The sequence below is a fragment of the Setaria italica genome, chromosome VII (assembly GCF_000263155.2).
Source record: "Setaria italica strain Yugu1 chromosome VII, Setaria_italica_v2.0, whole genome shotgun sequence".
Classification (NCBI taxonomy): domain Eukaryota; kingdom Viridiplantae; phylum Streptophyta; class Magnoliopsida; order Poales; family Poaceae; genus Setaria; species Setaria italica.
In genome coordinates this window covers 28,817,800-28,838,742 of record NC_028456.1, presented here as the reverse complement: position 1 = coordinate 28,838,742, position 20,943 = coordinate 28,817,800, and the positions used below count along the sequence as shown (strand labels likewise).

General features: G+C 47.6%; 3 protein-coding genes across 3 annotated transcripts; 2 read left to right on the top strand and 1 right to left on the bottom strand.

The window, feature by feature from the left end:
* Positions 1-3,598: 3,598 nt before the first annotated feature.
* Positions 3,599-7,199, bottom strand: LOC101763595 (probable WRKY transcription factor 14). The gene is made up of 3 exons (XM_022828207.1): positions 6,095-7,199; positions 5,349-5,489; positions 3,599-4,502 (listed from the first exon to the last, which is right to left on the bottom strand). The coding sequence occupies exons 1-3, from the start codon at positions 6,706-6,708 to the stop codon at positions 3,839-3,841; spliced, it is 1,419 nt and encodes a 472-aa protein (XP_022683942.1). The 5' UTR covers positions 6,709-7,199; the 3' UTR covers positions 3,599-3,838.
* Positions 7,200-14,415: 7,216 nt separating this feature from the next.
* LOC101763187 (secretory carrier-associated membrane protein 6) lies at positions 14,416-18,184 on the top strand. Its single transcript, XM_004976612.3, has 12 exons — positions 14,416-14,597; positions 14,705-14,821; positions 14,922-14,984; positions 15,073-15,106; positions 15,207-15,329; positions 15,506-15,568; positions 15,661-15,754; positions 16,117-16,162; positions 16,280-16,347; positions 16,780-16,828; positions 16,957-17,022; positions 17,657-18,184. Exons 1-12 carry the CDS (start codon positions 14,541-14,543, stop codon positions 17,687-17,689), a joined length of 813 nt encoding a protein of 270 aa, XP_004976669.1. The 5' UTR covers positions 14,416-14,540; the 3' UTR covers positions 17,690-18,184.
* A 688-nt stretch (positions 18,185-18,872) lies between these two features.
* LOC101762778 (phosphoribulokinase, chloroplastic) lies at positions 18,873-20,909 on the top strand. Its single transcript, XM_004976611.4, has 4 exons — positions 18,873-19,716; positions 19,824-19,908; positions 19,987-20,071; positions 20,199-20,909. The coding sequence occupies exons 1-4, from the start codon at positions 19,199-19,201 to the stop codon at positions 20,693-20,695; spliced, it is 1,185 nt and encodes a 394-aa protein (XP_004976668.1). The 5' UTR covers positions 18,873-19,198; the 3' UTR covers positions 20,696-20,909.
* Positions 20,910-20,943: the final 34 nt, after the last annotated feature.

Here is a 20,943-nt window from a genome sequence, read left to right as displayed (position 1 = left end):
TAGATGAAATATTATATCCTCAAAAATGTTGCATTCAGTCTGCAAAACTTTAAAAAAAAATTGATATCACAGAGGAAATGATTACATGATGAAGCTAAAGTTTCTTGGGCAAACTCTATTCTTAGTTCACAAGTGCACCTTTTGTCTCTAAATGTATCGAAGTGTATTGGAAGGGAATTTATCATTATCAGATTATTTCATCATGCTATGCTCTCTTGCAGGAAAAAATGTTATATATGAAAAACCTGCTGCAAAACGAGTTCCTGTTTATTCTTTGGTATTTAGTGGTGAAACGAGTTCATGTTCACTATTGAAACTTGCAGCTAACAGCATCTTCTGATAGTCTATACTAATTGGATTATTAGCAAATGGCATGTAGGACGCGGTGATCGGCGATGAGTTCCTGATGGCGTCGCAGGCATCTTCTACGCCAGTTGCGCAAGCTAGGAGGCGTGCTACATCAGCTAACAAAAGGGCAAGGGATGATGAGGTATATTTTTCTTCCATTGTAGTGGAGCTGTTGTATAATACAGTTGGAATTTGAACAATATTTTGGGGAAATCATTAATAGGGTGATCATATGGATTGGAATGATGGCTATACCACCATTGGTTGCAAGTTATTCGCTGAACAAGTTAGAAAAGGAAATCGACCAAACACTCATTTGAATAAGATATTCCGAGGTGAAAGAAAGGTTTTTTCAAAGTACCGGTATCATGTTGAAAAAAAGTCAACTTAGGAACAAGTGGGATAAGTTGAGGGTTGATTTGTCTTCATGGAAAAAATTAATGAGAAAGCAAACTGGTATTGGTTGGAACTGGGAGAAGGGAACTATCAATATGGACGCTGAGTGGTGGAAAAAACAAAAAAAGTGTATGGACAATTATTTATGTATGAATAATTAATTTATGTATGAATAATTAATCAACTGCTTGGGAAAATGACTGGGCTTTTGTCCGGTCTTTTATCGGTCTATGGATTTAACAGCCAGATATGACAGCAGGATGATCACTATAGCTTACCTCGCCTGTAATTAGAAAAAATGAGAAGAAAAAATGGGAAAACACCCGATCAGTAGCTACCACGCCGAACATAAATTCACTCAGAAACTTTATATAAACAGACAACCACCTAAACGACACAGTTGACAACAAATCGGTAATTGGCGCATAACTGTTTTCTCACATTTACATTTATTTCTTATAAGCAGAAAAAAATGAGAAGAAAAAATAGAAAACACCAAGGGCATTAGTGGACAATCCAACCAAAAACTCTGTTTCTGGATTTGGAGCTGTTGTCTCAGCCAAACACTTTTGCTCAGCTCCACAGTGAGAACATAGATCCACGCTGGAGCTGCTCTGTAGTGGAGCTACCGTTTTTTGGATCTGGAGTTGCGTGGAGCTCTGCCAAACAGGCCCTTGCTAAAAGCAAAGCGAGGCCCAACATTGGGGTTCCAGCTCAGCTGGGCTTTGGAGGGGCCCAAAGCAAATCAAGCAAGCAGGGCTGTTTGTTAGCTGCTCACCTTTATTGATTGGCCCAGCAGGGTAATTGTGCTCACATGCATTTTCGTTTTCGGATCCTCCTTTCTTTTTAAACAAACCCTTTTGAGATGAGGACAAGGTAATTGTGCTCACTGACTGACCGATCGTCAAAGGATGTCCGGAGAAATGCCTCTGCCATCTGACACCCCCCTGCGGTGGGCTCCCACGGCACAGCACCTGCGTTTAAGCACGTCGCAGGGGTATTTACCAGTGAAAGGCACGCTGCAACAACCCCTGCATCGCATGCATGCACCACCACCACCCTCTGATCCGAACATCCAAATGTGCCGGTACAGGGCTCCTTCCTTGGACTCGCATTCAATTCCCGGCGCCAATCCATCGGGGGTCGTCTCCCCTGGCGCGCTCCCAATAAGGCAATAGTGGCACGCACGCACGCACGCGTGACCTGACCCCCTCGGTGATCCGTGTGGCTCGCTATAGTAGCAGTTGCTTATCCGACGCCCGGACAGGTCTGCCCCAGCGCTTGAATGCCTAATTATTGGGCGCATCACGACCCAATCTCTTCTTCCTCAGTCGTCGTCGTCGTGGCCGCTGTGCCCATCGCACGGCACAGGAGCTCCGCGTACGGCCCCCACACGGCCGGCCTGCGTGCGCGATAGCTCGGTTTGCGTGCGCCGTTGCCCGATCGCTCACGTCGCAAGTCGCCAGGCCGGCCGCACCCGCGCGTGCAACGCACGAACTCGCTCGGGGAGCGCCACGCCACCGACGACGACCTTGCGGGCGAGGCGGCAGGCAGCTTTGCAGTCTGTAACGGTTCCTTAGGATAATGCATGCCCAACTGATAGCCGGTTTATCACCCGCCAATGCAATCAGCAGCCCGCAGCCACAACGCCCGGATCAATTGCGATTCTCTCGTCGACCTGTCATTACCTCGCTCATCACGCTACATTTTTTTTTCTCTTTTTCATGTAAGAAGAAGAAGAAAAAACAGTGTACATTGTCCGGCCGGAAAAGTGCGTTACTTTTGGGACAGCCGGCTGGCCGGGTGTTCGTTGATGGATGCACGTATATGTATCACAAAATGTAATCATGGTGCGCAGCCCACCACTGACAAATTTACAGTTACGTGTCGTTTGACACGATGTTACATCAGCTGTCCGCGCCGTAAGACACGTGCACGTGGCCATCCCTGCAGCAACGGCAGAGGGGCACTCACTCACACCGACTCACGCACGCATGCGTTACTCCTTGACCGCATTATTGTTGTACGCGTACATCAGCCCGGCGCCATGAGACGAGCGAGAGCAGGGTATGTACGTACGCAGAGCCACTGTCCCTACATACTCTCTCCCAGCAGGTGGGTCCAAATTGGAAGCTAGCATACGTACGCGCCACGTATTTACCGAACGTTGTACCGTACCGGCCGGATACACATGCTGCTTCACCACTTGCTGTCAGGCAATACTACAGCAGATCGAGCTGGCTTGCTAGGGCGGCACGTACACTTGCCAAATAGACCAGCGTGCTGTATATCGCATGTACTAATGCACAGGGGCGGCACGTACACTTGCCAAATAGGCAAGTGTACGTAATAAGCAGCGGCTGTGGCTGGTCACTGCTGGAGGAGAGGAACAGGTAAAAGTTCGTGCATGCATTTTCCTTGGCGCACGGACAAAAACATGTACCGTCCAGAGAATCCAACTTAGGCTCCCAGGCCCCAGCGCGGCATGCAAAAGCAAGGAGTGGCCCGAGCGGCCAGCTATTGTAACACAACATCTTCCGTTGCAACGGGCGCCCCTGCCTCTGCTTTCTGTCACATCACCTTCAAGGATGTGGGTCTCTTCTTCTATTCCCCATTTCCTTCGTCTATCACATTCACACGCGCACACACACACACCCCTGGCCCAAGCTCCCCAATCTCTCCAATTTTTTATGTCATATCTTCTTCGAGCACATAGAATGTCAGATAACCATAAACACCTGCAGCAGATCAATGGAGCTTAGCGTGCGCGCTCGCGCGCGCGAGCGAGGATCCAGGATCCTCAGCGCTACCAGCTACTAGCTCATCTCATATGCATAAGTACAGCACATCAAGCTGACACAAACCTTTTAAAACAAGGTTCATATCTAAACCTTGAACAAAAATTCCAATCTCTCTCACACAATGATAATAAGGACACAAAGAACGACCCAAAAAGGAAGAGAAAAGTGAAAAAAAAACCCTCTCATCTTTCCTTGCTGACCTTGTGGTAATCTTAATTTCAGGTTATTAGCTGATGCTCATCCAATGTATATGATGTGTGCACATATGCCAAGGGTACACGGTGTTTTTTTTATTAACCTCTCTTTCCTTGCTCAAATGAGCTTGCTGCCGAAGAGGTAGTGGACCAATCCAGCATGTCGAATGGATCCAAGTCCTTGGTTATTGCTTTCTCCTGGGCACGATCACCGCCACCGCTTGGCTTTGCTTCCATGTACTCCTTGGAGAAGATCAGGCTCATGGGATCTGACTCCAGCTCCGCGAGGTCGGAGAAGAAGTCGTCGGAGTGACCGGCCTCCGGTATCATCGGCTTGTAGCTCTCGCTGAACACTTGGTCCATGAGTTCGATATTGTGGTCTACGACCGCTGCATCCATGACTCTCCCCAACGCTTCTGACGATCCTGCCAACGCCTCCTCCTTCACAGCCGCTACCGGAGAGGTACTGGTCGTGGTGGTGATCGTGCTGGTGGTCGTCGTCGTGGCCGGATCCTTGGGCTCTTCCTTGACGTTTGGTTGCTGTTGCTTCTCGTTCTGCGAGCTCTTGGAACCTGAGCTGCTGCCGCTGCTGTTCTTGCCGTGGTGATTACGGGTTGACCCGGCCAGCGCGTTGCGCTGAGTCGGCCATGGATGGTTGTGCTCGGAGGTGTAGGTGATGACCAGCATGTTGGGGTCATTCCGACTGCGCTCCACTTGCTTCCGTGCTGAGCATCCTTTTGAGCTGCTGCATCTGTAGTACCCCCTGAATATCGTCCATTCCAATAATGGACAAAAACATTTTTATCAGCAAGCAAGCATGTACGTTTTCATCACTTGCTGTGATATTGCAACCAGCGTTCGAAAGATAAAGTTTGCGCTTCATATATGTACTTATGTGCCGATACAGCTATGGTTTTTATTAATTTATAGCGTTTGAAAATCATTATCATATTTGCTATGATTTTACCAAAAAAGTTTGTTCCAGCAGTTACATTTTCCACATTAATCTAGACAATATAGCTGACATATCACATGTATATAAAAACTGTACAAGAGAGCTTAAAAATTGATCCAGCTGGTGTAGTGTGCAACATAAACTTGGCACAGAAGAGAACTAAATCTGAAAAAAATATGAACAATTATATTGATAGTGTGTATGCCTTGGAATATGGATCGGTACATTAACCCCAAACATACTTTATGTATAAAAATACTTGTATCTTGCTAATAAAGTATCCGTATCTGTTACGTCGATGTGCAACCCAAAAAATGCCATTGTATCATAGAGGGATAAAACTAGTTGGATACGAGAATTAGAAGCATGCCAATACGCCTTGCTACCCAGTAGCCAGGTATAAGTATTAAATTACCTTTCAGCTAATTAATTCAAACCGCATCGATGATGCAGACACAAAGAATCATGGAGCTGAGAATTGTATAATTATAGAACATGCAGAAGATAGTTTTGTTTACTCTTATCAGTTCGTATATGCTCCATCTATCCTCAATTTATCACCAACTGTTCAGCTTAAGTTTAATTGTTCCACACGAACCATTTTCTCTTGAAACATAAACCCAACTATAATTAGCGGATGTGTGAAGCACATACCTTGGATAGGGAGATCCCTTGATAGGCTTCTGGCCGTACTTCCTCCACGCCCAGAGATCAGAAGGAACCACCTCCCCGGTGGGTCTCCCCCCTGCCGCTGTCGGCGCCGGAATGCATACCACCTTCCTTGCTTGGTTCTTCCTGCACACATGAATCTTTATTAGCAAGTTAACATTTGGTAAAACAGCAGTAATCGCATGATTAATTTACAGAACCTCAAGTGCAAATACTGCATAATCTTTTGAGACAAGCTAAGTAGTCGTCTTCTCAAAAATTTCGCAACTAATTGAAGCTTATTACTAGGGTTTCACAGATCACTTTTCAAAACTCAACAAAAGCCGGCCTTTCCGGGGAGAAGACCAGCTAGGTCTAGATGCACATAACCCTATGTGTAGGCATCGTTTGCCGATTCAGAAATATTCCCACCGATCACACCATGTGTTCATGATGACCCTCACGCCTAAAATTTCGAGCTGTAGGCAACACTTACGATCTTTCCAATCCCTGGCACAGCCCGAGGAATCCTTGGAATCCTCCCTCTTTTCTTACCTTTCCTTGGAGGTGCAGTGCAGAGAGAGCTACTAGCACAAAAGGAGGACAAAGCAGAAGGAACACATGAAAAGAGATCGCAGAACTTTCCCTAAGAATCACGAGCTAGCAAACACGCCGGTCGTACATGTTCGTATTTGTAACATGCAAGATGCAAACAAAGCAGATGTTGGATCCACACGCGGATCTGCCCCAACCTGCGCTTGATCCCGCCCGCGGCGCGAGGCGACGACATCTGCATGCCGACAACGGCGGCGTCGATGGCGCACCCGGCCACCTGCCCGGCTGTGATGCCGAGCTTCACCATGTCGCCGGCTAACGCCGGGTACGGCCGTATCGCCCTCGGCGACAGCGGCGATGGCAGCACCCTCGGAGCCAGCACGCCGACCGCCGGCATCTGCTGCAACCCCCGCGGCAAGAAAGGCTTCCGGCTCATGTCCATCAGTTGGCCTCCGCCTCCTCCCCCTCCTCCGCTGCCGCCGACAGCCGTGTCGAAGCCGACCTTGGCCATCGCGTCGGGCATGGCGTCCAGGAAGTCGGCGCCCGATGCGTAGTCGCTGCTGAACGGGTCCCCGAGGCCGGCGAAAGGGTCGCCGAAGACGTCGGCGCCGCCGCCGGCACCCCCGGCGCAGCCGTCCGATGACGACGGCGGCGGCGGGAAGAGCATCGTCGGCTCCCCCTGGAGCTGCCACTCGGCGGCCGTGGACGGCACCTCGGCGCTGCCCGGCATGGCCCCGCCGGCGCGGACGATGTCGGTGAGGTCCCCGCCGGCCTGGTCGCCCTCCATCCTCTGAAGGAAGTAGTCGCACATGGCTGTAGCGGCAGCTAGGGCGCCCTTTGCCGATCCCTCGCAGGCTCTATAGTGGATGCAAGCTGCTGCTACCAACCGCTCCCAATAATTCTCCTCCTCCTCTCCCTTCCAATCAACTGGCACCAGGGGGCTAGCTAGCTGCGCTGCTGGCTAGCAAGGAGCCGCGTGATGCTCTCAGGCAGTAGCCTTCAGGCTTTGCATGTGTTGGGACGAAGAAGAAAGGGGCTAGGGCAGGACAGTGATCTGTTGAAGGTGCAGTTTGGGTCGATCTGCTGCTTGGAGGTAGCTAACAAGCAAGCAAGCAAACTTGTTTTTTTGCTTTTGTGGGGGCAGAAAAGGAGGTAGGGTGGAGGGGAAGCAGGATGTGAGAGATGGGCTGTGGAAAGCGAGCTATCTTTTCTTTACACCAAGCAAGCAACAGGAGAGGAGGGATGCAATGAGAGGGAGAGATGGGTAACTTGAGTTGGCTTCCAAGAGAGGACAATAAAGAAGTATGTGAGGGCAGATGAGAGAGAGAGAGAGGGAGAGGAGATCAAGAGAGGGACAGGAGGGAGAGAGTGATGGGTTGTGTGGTTTTTGTATTGTTTCCTTCTGGCGATGTGTTGTGTGCATGCATATGCCTATGCTGGCCCTCCTGCTGACGGACGATTGACCGTCGACGGACGGATGGAGGCTGACCTTTTCCAGGGCCGGGGAGGTGGGGGAGGCCGCGCCCGGCCGGTGTGCCACCTCCATACGCAAGGCGGCATGGCCGCGGCGGGCGCCTGTCGCCTGGTAAAAACAAACCACGGGGCCGCGCCGCGCCCGTGCACGGCGGTGAAAAAACAGGAGCCGACCCGGTCCCTGCCCCTCGCCGGACGTCTGCCTGTGAGCCTGGCGTCGTCCCCTCTTCTTGACCCACTGACGGACGGAATGACCGAGGCCGGACACGCAACCCTGCTTGCACTTCTCAGGCCTTCTTCATGGCGACCTGATCGCTCTGCACACAAGAATTCACATCATATTTCCGTGGTTCCGTGCCCCTGTAGCACTACATATCTCAGCAAAACATTTATATATGTATAAGCAGCGTAAATTCATGTACATTACAGATGTATATATAGTCCAATATTTTATAGTTTTTGTGCGTATCATCATCATCAGGGGCCGGGCCGGGGGGAGTTAATATTGTTGCATTGGCCGACGATGGAAATGCGTATGCGAGCTGCCATATGCGGCGGCTACAGTGCGGCGCATAGTTGTGTGTACTTTTGGTCGTTTCACCACAGGACACGCACAAGCGCATGCATGTGTGCCCCAAGTACTATGATCTGAAATGGCATGAATTTGTCTTCTATGCGGCGAGGCCACGCTGGCGAACAGGGTGGGTTGCATTGTGCGCTTGTACCATGGCAAATTGGCAATTGCTGGTGTGTGTGTGTTCTTCTCGCGATGATTGCTCGTGAATAATTGTAATGCCGCCCCAAATCGATCAGCAACACACAACAGCCGGATCGTAGCTAGGGTTTTCTCCGTCTGTGTCCTAGTTGCAGAAACTTCGTTCTATGAAAACCATATATTCCAGCTTTGGAGATATTGGCAGATTCGAAAAGGTGGGATGATATGTTTTTTCTTAAAAATATGCTGAATATCTCTCATATTTAACTTTATCATCTCTATCTTCTTATCGTTTGAGATCAGGTACGTGTATGAACGTGCTCGTTGTGAAACACAGCATAGCTAGCAACAACATGATGATTGCATTGTTGCTTGCAGAAAAATAAGATGTGGCCGGCCTGCAGGCATCAGCAGATGGAGAACTGCATCTCTAGTATCCACATTAATCTCAAAGCTAGCTATCTTGATGCCATATGATAAACTATCTGGAATGGTAAAATTAACAAATCTGACCAGCCAATGAGGTGGAAAATGACTGTAATAGCTCATCAGAGACTAATAGACAAGAAGATGTATGCGCCACATGAGCTTATATTTTAGTACACCAAGGAAGTATTTTACGTTCAATGACGCACGTAAACAACACGAACGGCAACAATAATCCAAACAATCAAGCGTGTACAAATTCCTTTGCCTAAGCAACTCGCGACACGCATATCTCACCGTGTGATCAAGCACATAGATTTTGTGACACAAAATGGTCAGTTGGAATTGATCAATAATCCAGGATTTTCCCAGGATCGGATAGCTCTTGCTCTCTGCAATTGCTTATGCATCTAGGGCAAGTGGTTCTCGAAGGTGACGCTGCCATGGGGGATTAAACAAAGGGCAGTTGCTTTCTGGTGGAAGTTTCTTTGAATCCAACGACATCCATGAGGGTGGATCTCATGCGGCCAGAACCTTGTAACCCTATCCTGTGCATGCCGGTTCACCGCGCAGAAGATCCTGGCCCCCGTATTTGAAGGCGTTTTCGGCGCAAAGGACATGCTTCGGGTGATAGGGCTCGATGTTATCTCTTCTCCTGCAACTGATAGTATTAATTCAGCAGCCGTCGCTGATGCCGATTCAGCTTTAAAAACCCAGCATGCAATCGTTCGTCATCGCAGTCGTGTATACGTTTGAATAATATATGGACACCTACTACTTAATAGAAATATATATACTCCTTTTTGTGATTCCAGTATTGTTGTCCAGCTATAGTTGAAATGGTAGTTCGTTCATGATCAGTTGATCTAGCTGATTCCAATCAACCCTGCATACAACATGGTCCTGGTTTAGAGATACGGGAACAGTGTCCTTCAAATGTAATCCTGTGCTAATCTTGTTAATTTTTTATTTGCCCTTCAATTTTCTTGCTAGCATGCATGTTTATTCCAAATTTGCATGTCTTATTCATGCACTTTTTGTACTAATACTGTGGGAACATAAAATGTACATTTAAGTCAGATATTTTGATGCGCCTCTTGGCTCCTTGTTTAGGTGATTTTTGGTGTGTTTGCCATACATGATGGTAGATGACTTCATTTTTGCAATATTAGGTAAAGGACTTAATATCATGTGTTCTCCTCCCAAAAGTATTCATAATGTGTTTCCTGGACAATTGTTTGTGATCAACTCCACTTTGATGGAACTGACTAGCGCTAATCGATCATCCACAGTATTATGAAAACATTAAACATCTAGCATGCTCGAGTGCATAAGTTATTTAAAAATAAGAACGAAAAAAACTTGCATGTGTGGATGCTGTTAGCGGCTACATCGTGGCGTACTACTGGTCAAACCATATTCAACCTGCGTCTCTCTTCATTCTAATCTCTTTACCTTTCTGCGGAATCTATTCCACACGTATAGGCATTACTTGTATAGCTTCGTAGACTAATTAAGAAACTATACGAACTTATTATCTGATCAGTTTGACTTAGCACCTTGGAGTTGAGTCAAGACAAAGAGTCTTGTCACTTAACCACACTCATCGAGTATTTTTTGATGCGCGCGCGCTATGTTTCTTTTCTACTGACAACTGCACATTGTGCCAGTTAGCTAGCTAGGGTTCCCTCTCTCTAGCTCTCTTCTCAACTGCAGTCCCCACTGGTCTCCCCCCTTGTTACCACAGTTTGGGATTGGATTGACTTCTTGACATGAGGAGTTGAGGTACTGTCCAAAAGGCGATCAATGCCTGATCTCTACTTCACGGAGCACTAAAAGGAATTGTTTGGAGTTAGTTACGGAGAACTGTCTCTGAATTGGAATTATTTGAGGGCAGGCTGTCACGGCATTATATAAACACTAGCCAGATCCATTTTTTAAAGGTACGATTATTTTAAACAACTGGGAATAGGTGTTCTAGATGTCTGCATTTGTCCTTTGTGTGTCTTGCTGTGATTAAGGTGATACGCTTTAACAAAAGCTAGAGAATCTTCGTTGCCAGGAGTGGCCATTATTTTAGCCAAGAGGCGATCAGTTGGAGATTTGAAAACACCCCACAGGCTAGATAGTTAAGTAACTCTGAATAACTTAAGAATGCCAGCATGCAAGCTTGTGATCGGTGGCTGAAACTTTTATTTCAAAACAATTGTGAGTTTTTCGCAGTCGAACATATGTCCTATTATAGTATTATTTTGGATAGCAATGCAAGGCCCACAGGAGAGACACGATTCACTATTTATGTGGGCAACAGCATCATGCTTCATCAATTAAAATCCTTATATTAATTTTTGTTTAATGAAAAATATAAGTGTAGAATAGAGAACGCTGTGTCTGAATGACAAGGGTTTAGTTATAGTATTTTAGGTAATTCAATTGTAGCATACGTCTTACTAATAAGGATGTCATTGTTTTATTTGATTTATTTAAATTCCTGATATAAGCACCAACATTAACTTGGTCAGCAAGAATGGGAAGAATCCTCCTGCTAGATCTTCCTGTCATTTGAGAGAGAAATTAAACGTGCAGTAGTGGTCCCTTTAAACTGTCGCAAAGGTGTAGGTCCAGATGTGAAAATTAAGAAATGCTTTGTCCTTGCGCTTCCACTATTTTGTGTTCCTAATTTTTCTAAGTTTTGCCCGTCATTTCGGCCTGTAAAAGTTCATTACTACCAATTACTGTTACTGACTTGTGATTTGGTCACAGAAGACTAGAAGAGAGTTGATGATCATTGCGATATCATGGTTCATGCATATGTAGGCTTTGCTAAAGAAGTAAAGGTAAATTGAAGTGGCTCGTATTCAGAAGGAATTTTTCATTCAGAAGTTTATGCGTAGGAGCACTATACTATATTTTAAAACAAATAAGCAGCCGGGGCCAATATTGTATATCGATGCACGCAGCATTCACTGGGCAATCCCATATTCTAGTATTCCCGGTAACCGATGGCGCCATAATTTCAATGTTGGTTCGTTACCACTACAGAAAAAAGTGGAGTGATCCCCACCAACCTTCACATCATCATATGAATTTGGATTTTGTCCAGCTCAGGCCATCAATTCGTTGCCCCCAACTCCCTCTCCCACGTTCGCGCGTGAGCCGGCGGGGATTTTTTTTAAAAAAAACTGGCGACCACCATCAAATCGATCGAGCCATCTCTCTTGTTCTCGGGGCACAAAAAGAGGGCGCCCTAGCAGCCAGCTGCTATACTCTCTCTCTCCCTCTCAGTCTCTTTTCACTCTCTCCGCATCACATCTCTCCCAATCTCTGATGCATGCATACGGCACGCATGTATGTGCTGCATGCCGCGGGATTCTCTGCCGCGTGCTAGTAGCCATGCTGCTCGCGCATGCATGCGTGGCTAGGATATGGGCCAGTGCAGCAAGAGGGAATGAGAAGCATCCGGCCATGTGACGCCCGGGGTATATTCTAGTGCCACAAGCCAACATGTACCCAAAGAGAACCTCTCTGCATCACACACTCTCAGTTGATCTCCCTGTGGATAGAAGCTGACCATCAGATGCGAAATCAGGAAGAAGACATGAAAGACAAGTACTACAAGTCGTGTACAAAAAATCTGTGATGACTGATGATGACAATTGGCAAGTAGGGCTAGGGCGAACAAAGTAACTGTTACTCCTACACATGTAGGATGACTGGATGAGGGTTGAGGAGTACTCTTTTGTGTGTTTCAAGTGCTTAACAGTTAACATATGCTACTGGACAGGATAGAGGGTAATATTTAGGATAAGGGAGACAATCTGTTTGGCAAGCAAAGCAATAGAGATCGTCGCTTTGGATTAAATTCGCCAAAAATGGATGGAGAAGTAATAATAGACTATATGCTTTTGAATTTTTCATGCTCTATGTGTACTCATTTTCCTTTTTTTTTCAGCTTCTAAGCTGAGAATGATATAACAACTTGGCTGTGTGCGGTGGCATAAGCTGGAATTATTTCCTTTATCTGAAAAATTTAGGGGCCTATAGCTCGCTCATGTTAACTCGTGCGCTCTGCTGCTAGCTGCCTAGAGCCCTTCGCAGAGCTAGCTGCAGAACTTGCAGTAGGACCAGAAAAAAGGAGCAGGCATCTCGATCTGTACTTGGATCGAAGATGATCCGATCGAGATGGGAGTGACACTTGCACTCGCACACATTTATTAGGCACTTGTTTAAATTAGCTAGCTAGCTAATCGATCTGACATATGGGGACCCGTGTGGTGTGTGTCGACTAGTAGCTAGCAGTGGTGAACTCTGCATGACATCGGATGCGTGCAGTGCTCCGTTAATTGCAGAGCTTTCCGTGCCCGCGCGCGCGCGCCTAGAAAGATAATGAACGCATCGAGAGTTACGGGCCGGCGAGTGTGCTTGCGTCGCGATTAACTCGCTGATCTCGCTGAGTTTGAGAAAGTTGGTGGCGTTTCTGTCCGCATCCAGTATATACTTTCATCAGGGTCACTTCCTGTACTAAAGCAAAAATCCGCATCCATGGAATTCAAAAGATCGCTGACCGCCTAGAGTTTTGAATTTTACATATGGTTTTGGGATATTTGAAGTCGAACTGATGACTGGCTAGCATGACATTGCTGATTGATCATCATCAGCCTCTACATCTGATCAACTTTATCTGGGCTAAACTTTCAAGCATACGACCGATCGACCTACGACTAGCTACACATGCCTCTCTATGTGCTGCTAGGGAGTACTGTATTTTGATCGGTGATTAAGTACTAGGATCCAATGCTACTGAATCAATTCAAGGGCCTTGCTATTTTGGTCCCTTACGTCACTGCCAAAAGACGTTAGCAACCACACTTTGCCAATTCAATCTCTGGCCGTGTTGCAAAACTAGCTTTCTTTGGATCACCACAGAAAGCTAAGGGAGGCTCCCTACCAAGAGGCAGGAAAGCATGTGTCTCAGTATGCATCTCATTGACCGTATACACATCACCACCACCGTAGATATCGATTATCGAACTCCTACAAAACACAAATCTCACTCACTCTCACCTCAACTCCACATGGACCATACTTTAAACGCCGATCAAAATCCAAGCAAAAAAGAAGAAGAAGCAAAGGAATGAAAAAAAGCCAACTACTTGTCGCGCGTGAAACCCTAAGTCAGCCGCAACCTTTTCTCTGTCCTCCAATACTATTTGCGAGTTTCTTAATAAGCGGCTGCGATTAGCGTAAACAACACTAAACGCACAAGTGCCTTGTTGTTAAGAACTGAGCTCCACCAGCGAGCGCGTAGTAGTAGAGATAAGCCTGGGGAGGCGTGAGAGGCATGTGGAGCTCGCACATGGCTCAAATTAAATGAGACCGATTTTGCTAGAGGAAGAAGATAGGGACGAGCCTTTGCTTCGGTTGAGAGGCATTCGTTCCTCGTTCGGTTCCATGGATCCGTCCCTCACCTCGCCCTAATTTCTGCTCCTTGGAGTGAGCTCACCCGCGTCCCCTCCCAAAACAAATCTCTTTGACTCCCCCGCAGCCGCAGGCAGGCATGGGCAAATGATAAATTATCTCGTGGGCCTATGATAAGGCCCAAGTGGTTGTGAAAGACCAAACAAATTTCACGGGGCCGAAAACTGGGGCCCCTAAAACAACGGGCTTTGTTTCGGGCCTTACTTGCTTGAGTGGGTCCCAGCCCTTTCTTTCGTGGGCTGCCGTCGATTGGGTAAACGACCCTGACGACGGGCACTTCTGGCGGCCTGCTCCGCGTGGCGTTGGTGGGCGCCGCCACGACGCGTGCTGGCTTTGGACGGACCGAACCGTCACCACCCGCTCGGCCGCTCCCCCCGTCACGTCGCCATCCGCAGGTCACGTGAAAAGCAGCAGCGCAGAAAAAGGCGGAGAAACTGCTTGAATTGGAAGCGACCCGAGTCCAAACCACCGCACCGAGAGCCCCCCGCCGCGCCGCTTCCCCCCTCCGCTCACCTCTCGCCCGCAAGCCGAGCGCGGAGGCGACAGCGAGCATGCATCACGACCCCAACCCCTTCGACGAGGGCGCCGCCGACGACAACCCCTACTCGGTGAGCCAAAAACCCTCCCTCTCTTCCTCAGAGATTTTTGCTGGGTGCTTTGGTAGATCTGGAGGCTTTGGGTGTGTAACTGTGGAACCTCGCTGTTTGCGTGGTAGAATGGAGGAGGCGGAGGCGGCAAGCAGCAGTACGGGTTCCGGCCGACCGAGCCCATCGGCTTCGGGGGGGCCGGCAGGGGCGACGCCGTCGTCGACGTCCCGCTCGACACCATGGGGGTAAGGCATTTCGTTCATACGGCTGCTCCCCCCTTTTCCCTCGGTGGTTATTCGCGTGCTAATCCGAGTGTTCCGGGGGCGGTATGGGCGCGCAATGCAGGACTCCAAGGGCAAGGCGAGGGAGCTCTCGTCGTGGGAATCAGATCTGAAGCGGCGTGAGGCGGTGGGGTTTTACCCTCCATTTACACTTCTGAGGTTTTAGCTTCTGTTTGACTCGGTGGTGTCTCATGGTGATTGTTTTGTGGCTGTAGGATATCAAGAGGAGGGAGGAGTCGCTGAAGAATGGTGCGTAGCATAATAGTTTGGTTGCTGCTGTCAGGATTTCGAGTTACCAGTTGTGTTAAATAGAGTTTGATCATCTGCGCTTTCCTTCTGCTTGATGCAGCCGGAGTGCCCATGGAGGAGAAGAACTGGCCGCCATTCTTCCCGCTCATCCACCATGACATTGCCAATGAGATACCGGCCAATGTGCAGAGGTTGCAGTATCTTGCATTCGCAAGCTGGCTTGGTATGTTTGCGAGGAACATTTTGTGGCATCAGTGATTTAATAAAAGTAGTAAATTGTTTTTTTTATCTAGGTAGAGGGCAGAATCATGCTATTGCGATAGTAGATATGGTGTGTTACAAAGACTCCAGCATTGGTTGCTCATGATAGCATTTGTTTTGGATTAATGTAAATTGCAGGAATTGTGCTTTGCCTCTCTTGGAATTTCATTGCTGTCATAGTCTGCTGGATCAAGGAGGGAGGTACGTATCATGGTTCTCTTTTATTGCTTGTGTTCACTTTATACTGGCCCTTCATGGCTGCACTTAATAGCTGGTACCTACTGTCCTTGCAGATTCAAAGCTGTTTTTCCTTGCAACTATCTATGCTTTGCTTGGAATTCCCCTGTCATATTTGATATGGTATAGGCCCCTCTATCGTGCAATGAGGTATGGTACCACCATTCTCACCACTCATCACTATGGATGGATTTTACAAAGCAATGCATTTTTACACATGCATTTACATCCGTTTTAGTGCTTTCCACCTGCATTTTTCAAAGCAACTACTTTGCATGAATAGTCTATGCACACCCCCATACAATAGTCACTGTTTTCATTTTAGGTATATCCATGAGTGAGGCTGAGGAATGCGTATATTTATCCCAATTATACTTAGACACTGCTTGTAGATATGGCTGCAAATTCCCTAGGTGCTTAAAACAGCACTTGGATGCAGATATGATATATATTTCTGGAACTATGGCCCTTGTGTGTTTGACACGTTGTCTTTTTAAATTCTTATTAAACAGGACTAACAGTGCTTTCAGTTTCGGATGGTTTTTCCTCTGTTATCTGGTAAGATCTAGCTGGATACTTTTTTTTTGCATCATTGACATTTCAATTGAACTGCTGCAAGAGTTATCACTTGTCACACATGTCATATCATCGTTTTTTCAATGATACTTGGTGCAGATACACATTGGTTTCTGCATAATTGCTGCCATTGCTCCACCCATTGTATTCCATGGGAAATCATTAACGTAAGTTCCCTCTGCCGTATCTACAGTTACCAGTCATTGTTATAGTTAATTTCCGCCGCATCAGTCTACAGTGGTAGAGTTCTTGTTGGCGGCTTCATAATCTTGGAATTTCCCGTGTAAAATATACAACCCTAAAATTTTTAAATTGGATGTCTCCATCTTCATCTGAAAGATATGAAATAGGCTGACTTCATTCATTCTCTTTGAAAAGAAATGTTTGACAATGTACCAGTTGAATGTTAGTATCCTGGTGAACCTATCTATCATTTTCCGTTTTATTGGACCAGCAAATCTACTCTTAATTTACTATATAGTGGATATCTTTTGAAAATGTTAAGCTGAGCTCCTCCATGGTTTGAATTTTTTTTCTTCTCCCTGCTTTTGGAAATGTTCTGCTTCATCCAATGCAAAACCTTTTCTGTTTCTTTTCAGTGGTATACTGGCTGCGATCGACACCTTCTCTGAGCATATCGTAATTGGGGTAAGCTGAACTTCTGTTTACAGCTCCAGCCTGTGAATGCTGGGCATTATTTTATGAGCGTGTCCGGTTTTCTGAAGGGAACTTCCAGATGCTACGGGGCATTAAGAATGAATGTTTTGCTCTTGCAGATCTTCTACTTTGTGGGGTTTGGGCTGTTCTGTTTGGAGACACTGCTGAGCATTGCAGTTCTTCAGGTCTAAAATAAAACCCTATTCTCAGCAACCAACATTCTCGTACATTCCTGTGTTTCCCCTTGATGCGTGCATACTAGTCAGTCCATTGTTCACAGCATGTTAAACCGTTCAAGCTTTTATTTCACACAATAACTTAATGAATATTGTAACAAGTCTTAATGAATTATGTTATATATCTGTATCTGCACAGTTGAGTAGAGTAATTTTGTTATAAATTAGGAAAGGATATTTTATTTACCCCTTATAGTTTCACAATAGCACTTAATCGAGAAACACATGCTGTTGTTATGGAGTTGTTAATATCTGAATGGTAAACAGTTTCTTCTGATGTGCCGTGCTATTCTTGTTTTGGTAGTTAATGTCATGGATGAGCAATTATCTCTTGATGAAGTTAGTAGATATTAGGTATAATTGCTAGCTAAGCCTAAAATTGGCATCCTCTCCCTGGTGTTATTCACCCTCCATTCTTTGTTGCCCCCCTCCACTGCATAGAAGCTATATAAATTAACCTAAGAGTTTTTTTTGCATCGGAAGCTAAATTGTGAATGGCAAGATGTTTAATTGCCTTTTGTTTTCATTACTACATGTTATACACAATGCTAATGCTAAATATTCTATTGTTTGTGTTATGCAGAGAGTGTACATGTACTTCAGAGGGAACAAGTGAGGCCAGCCATAGTGGAAAACTACATTTGTCGGAAAATGTGATGGAGAATTACTTATGAATGCTAGTAGCACCTTTTCGTGTGGTTTTGTGCATACCTGTCAGCACACCTTGAGTCTATCGTTTCATATGTCAGTGGTGGTGCTTTTTTAAGCTGGTATGGTTTAGGATGGTAGCACTGTCATTATAGGTTTGCTTGCGGAACGGGGTGTTTTATTTCTTCATTAGCTATGCCCATGTTTTATCAGGTTAGTTTAGTCTTAAGTTTGGCATGTCGGCGACCGTTATGGCACGCAGTATTATATTATTCTTGAAATGCAGAAGAGCAACCGCCATATGGTGTCTGAACTGAATTCTTATATGCTACTGTGCTTGCCGCTTTATATTGATTTTTTCCTAGTCGGAGCAAATTTCTCTTGTATGTACGGTATAGCAAAGTTTTCTGCCTGAACAGCAACAGTTTTCCCTTGTTGAATGTTGTTACCATGGTTTGTTGAATGTGTTAACATGGTTTGTTGAATGTTGTTACCATGGTTTGTTGGATGTGTTATCATGGTTTGTTTAATGTTGTTACCATGGTTAGTCGGCCCGCGAAAACCGCTTGTCTGTTTACCTATTTCCCATGTACTCCGAGGCATCATGGTTCTTCGTTGACTTGTGCATGTGTTCAACGGAAGAAAACATCGTCAATACTCCTCGCCTCGCAGGGCAAGCGATTGTGACCCTGTGGTTCGGTTTTGCCGGTCGGATACCTTGGGCTTCCTCTTGTTGCACAAGCAGTTGTCCTGCTGGTGCAAGACGTACGAATTTCTGTAGTCCATTCCAAACAGCTATTGTTGAAAATCAAATTTGTCGACTCGAGTATTTATCTTGGCCATCTTTGACTACAGTATATTCATGCTGTGGGCTGTGGCTGTGTGGGGGTAACTAAGCACTTTACCTTTTCTTTTAACTAAGCACCTTTCATATCATGACATCAGGGAAAAAGTAGCATGTACTTGAAGCAAATGTTAAAACTTGTGTCCTGTGTTGAATGTGTTACCATGTCAGCATCGAAGCACCATGTGTCCGGCCTCCGGCCCTTCCGTTTCCGGTCACTGGTTCTCATCCGCAACAGGCGTGCCTCCTGGCACCACGTAAACCACGCGGGGCCCACCATATCTTCTTCTACAAAACCACCACCAAGCTTTCTCATGGCCGTCGCAACTCGCAAGCCGCAACAGCACCACCATGGACAACACACAGAGCAGCAGAGGAAGGATTTTCACTGTCCTGGTGAAGAGAGCAGAGACAAATCACACAGCCACAAGCTAATTCAAACTGGAGCCGAGATCTCGTTGCTGATCGGAGCTGAGCTCGCTACAAGCTTACCTCGCCTTTCATCTGTCACCGTGTCACCACGCAGTCACCACCTCCGAAAGCTAGTTCTCCTCGCAGCTTTCATCGTGCTGCTGGTCGTCCTAGTGGCAAGCGAAGGTCATTGGTGTGTCTCTTGGCGTCGTCGGCTGATCCATGGACGCCTTCACGGCGCACACGAGCGGCGCCGCCACCTCGCGATACTCGCCGGCGGGCACGTCCATCCTGCTCCGAAGCAGGAGGCGGGGCCACTTCCCCTCCCGCGTGTCGTGCTCGGCCGCGGCGGCGGCGGGCAAGACGGTGGTGATCGGGCTGGCGGCCGACTCGGGGTGCGGGAAGAGCACGTTCGTGCGGCGGCTGACGAGCGTGCTCGGCGGCGGCGCGGAGCCGCCGAGCGGCGGGAACCCGGACTCCAACACGCTCGTCGGCAGCACCGCCACGGTGATCTGCCTGGACGACTACCACTCGCTGGACCGCGCTGCGCGGAAGGCGCGGGGCCTGACGGCGCTGGACCCGAGAGCCAACGACTTCGACCTCATGTACGAGCAGGTGAGGGCCATCAAGGAGGGCCGCGCCGTCGACAAGCCCGTCTACAACCACGTCACCGGCCTCCTCGACCCGCCCGAGCGCATCGCGCCGCCCAAGATCCTCGTCATCGAGGGCCTGCACCCAATGTGACTGCTCCTCTTGCTTCGTTTTGTTTCGTCGGTTTTGAGTTTTGACTGCAATACAATTCGTTGCTCAAGCTCAATAATGATCGATCTGTTGCTGCTTACTTCAGGTACGATGAGCGCGTGAGGGACCTGCTAGACTTCAGCATCTACCTGGACATCAGCGAAGAGGTCAAGTTTGCATGGAAAATCCAGGTCAGCTGTGTAACAAGATTGCTGACTCGTAGTTCTTCTGCCTTGATCTCACTAACATTTTAAGCTTCCTTTCTGCAGAGGGACATGGCAGAGCGCGGGCACAGCCTAGAGAGCATCAAGGCGAGCATCGATGCCAGGAAGCCGGACTTTGACGCCTACATTGGTAAAGCCAGCCTCCTTGCATGATGCTGAATTCCATTACCAATCACAGATCACCCCTTATATAAAAAATCACAGACCACCCTGCAGAGCTGAGCAATCTATACTTGTCTCTTCATTCCCTGGTGCAGACCCGCAGAAGCAGTACGCGGACGCCGTGATCGAGGTCCTGCCGACGCAGCTGATCCCGAACGACGAGGAGGGCAAGGTGCTGCGCGTGAGGCTGATCATGAAGGAAGGCGTGAGGCACTTCGCCCCGGTGTACCTCTTCGACGAAGGGTCCGTCGTAACCTGGATCCCCTGCGGCCGGAAGCTCTCCTGCTCGTACCCCGGCATCAAGTTCGCCTACGGCTTCGGCACCTACTTCGGACACGAGGTGTCCGTGCTGGAGATGGACGGGCAGTTCGACAAGCTGGACGAGCTCATCTACGTGGAGACCCACCTGAGCAACCTGTCCACCAAGTTCTACGGGGAGGTGGCGCAGCAGATGCTCAAGCACGCCGACCTCCCGGGCAGCAGCAACGGAACGGGGCTCTTCCAGACCATCGTTGGGCTCAAGGTCAGGGACCTCTACGAGCAGATCGCCGCCGAGAGGGCCGACGTCACGACCGATCCCCTCAGGGTCTGACGTCTGATGGAGCCGATGTTGATCGGAGGAGAGCAAGCACCGAGCACACATCCCGGTTGCTTTATCTTGTAACCCTAGTGTTGGATTATTATGTTGCTTTTATAGTGTGTTTGTATAGGAGATGTTGCACGAGGAAGCAGTTGCATGAACACGAGATGCTGCTCAGCAGCTGCACGTCATTGCATAAAGAATTCCGAATCTGATTATTTTTTTAGTGCGAGTTTCTATTGATATAGCAGAAAAAATAC

Excerpts from the sequence above, each read along its gene's own strand:
- LOC101763595 (XM_022828207.1), bottom strand. The coding sequence starts at position 6,708 with ATGTGCGACTACTTCCTTCAGAGGATGGAGGGCGACCAGGCCGGCGGG. Across the intron at positions 5,490-6,094 it reads GCGGGCGGGATCAAGCGCAG|GAAGAACCAAGCAAGGAAGG; the intron begins GTTGGGGCAGAT and ends TCATGTGTGCAG. Across the intron at positions 4,503-5,348 it reads AAGGGATCTCCCTATCCAAG|GGGGTACTACAGATGCAGCA; the intron begins GTATGTGCTTCA and ends GACGATATTCAG.
- LOC101763187 (XM_004976612.3), top strand. The coding sequence starts at position 14,541 with ATGCATCACGACCCCAACCCCTTCGACGAGGGCGCCGCCGACGACAAC. Across the intron at positions 15,330-15,505 it reads TGCATTCGCAAGCTGGCTTG|GAATTGTGCTTTGCCTCTCT; the intron begins GTATGTTTGCGA and ends TGTAAATTGCAG. Across the intron at positions 17,023-17,656 it reads TGAGCATTGCAGTTCTTCAG|AGAGTGTACATGTACTTCAG; the intron begins GTCTAAAATAAA and ends TGTGTTATGCAG.
- LOC101762778 (XM_004976611.4), top strand. The coding sequence starts at position 19,199 with ATGGACGCCTTCACGGCGCACACGAGCGGCGCCGCCACCTCGCGATAC. Across the intron at positions 19,717-19,823 it reads ATCGAGGGCCTGCACCCAAT|GTACGATGAGCGCGTGAGGG; the intron begins GTGACTGCTCCT and ends TGCTTACTTCAG. Across the intron at positions 19,909-19,986 it reads AGTTTGCATGGAAAATCCAG|AGGGACATGGCAGAGCGCGG; the intron begins GTCAGCTGTGTA and ends TCCTTTCTGCAG.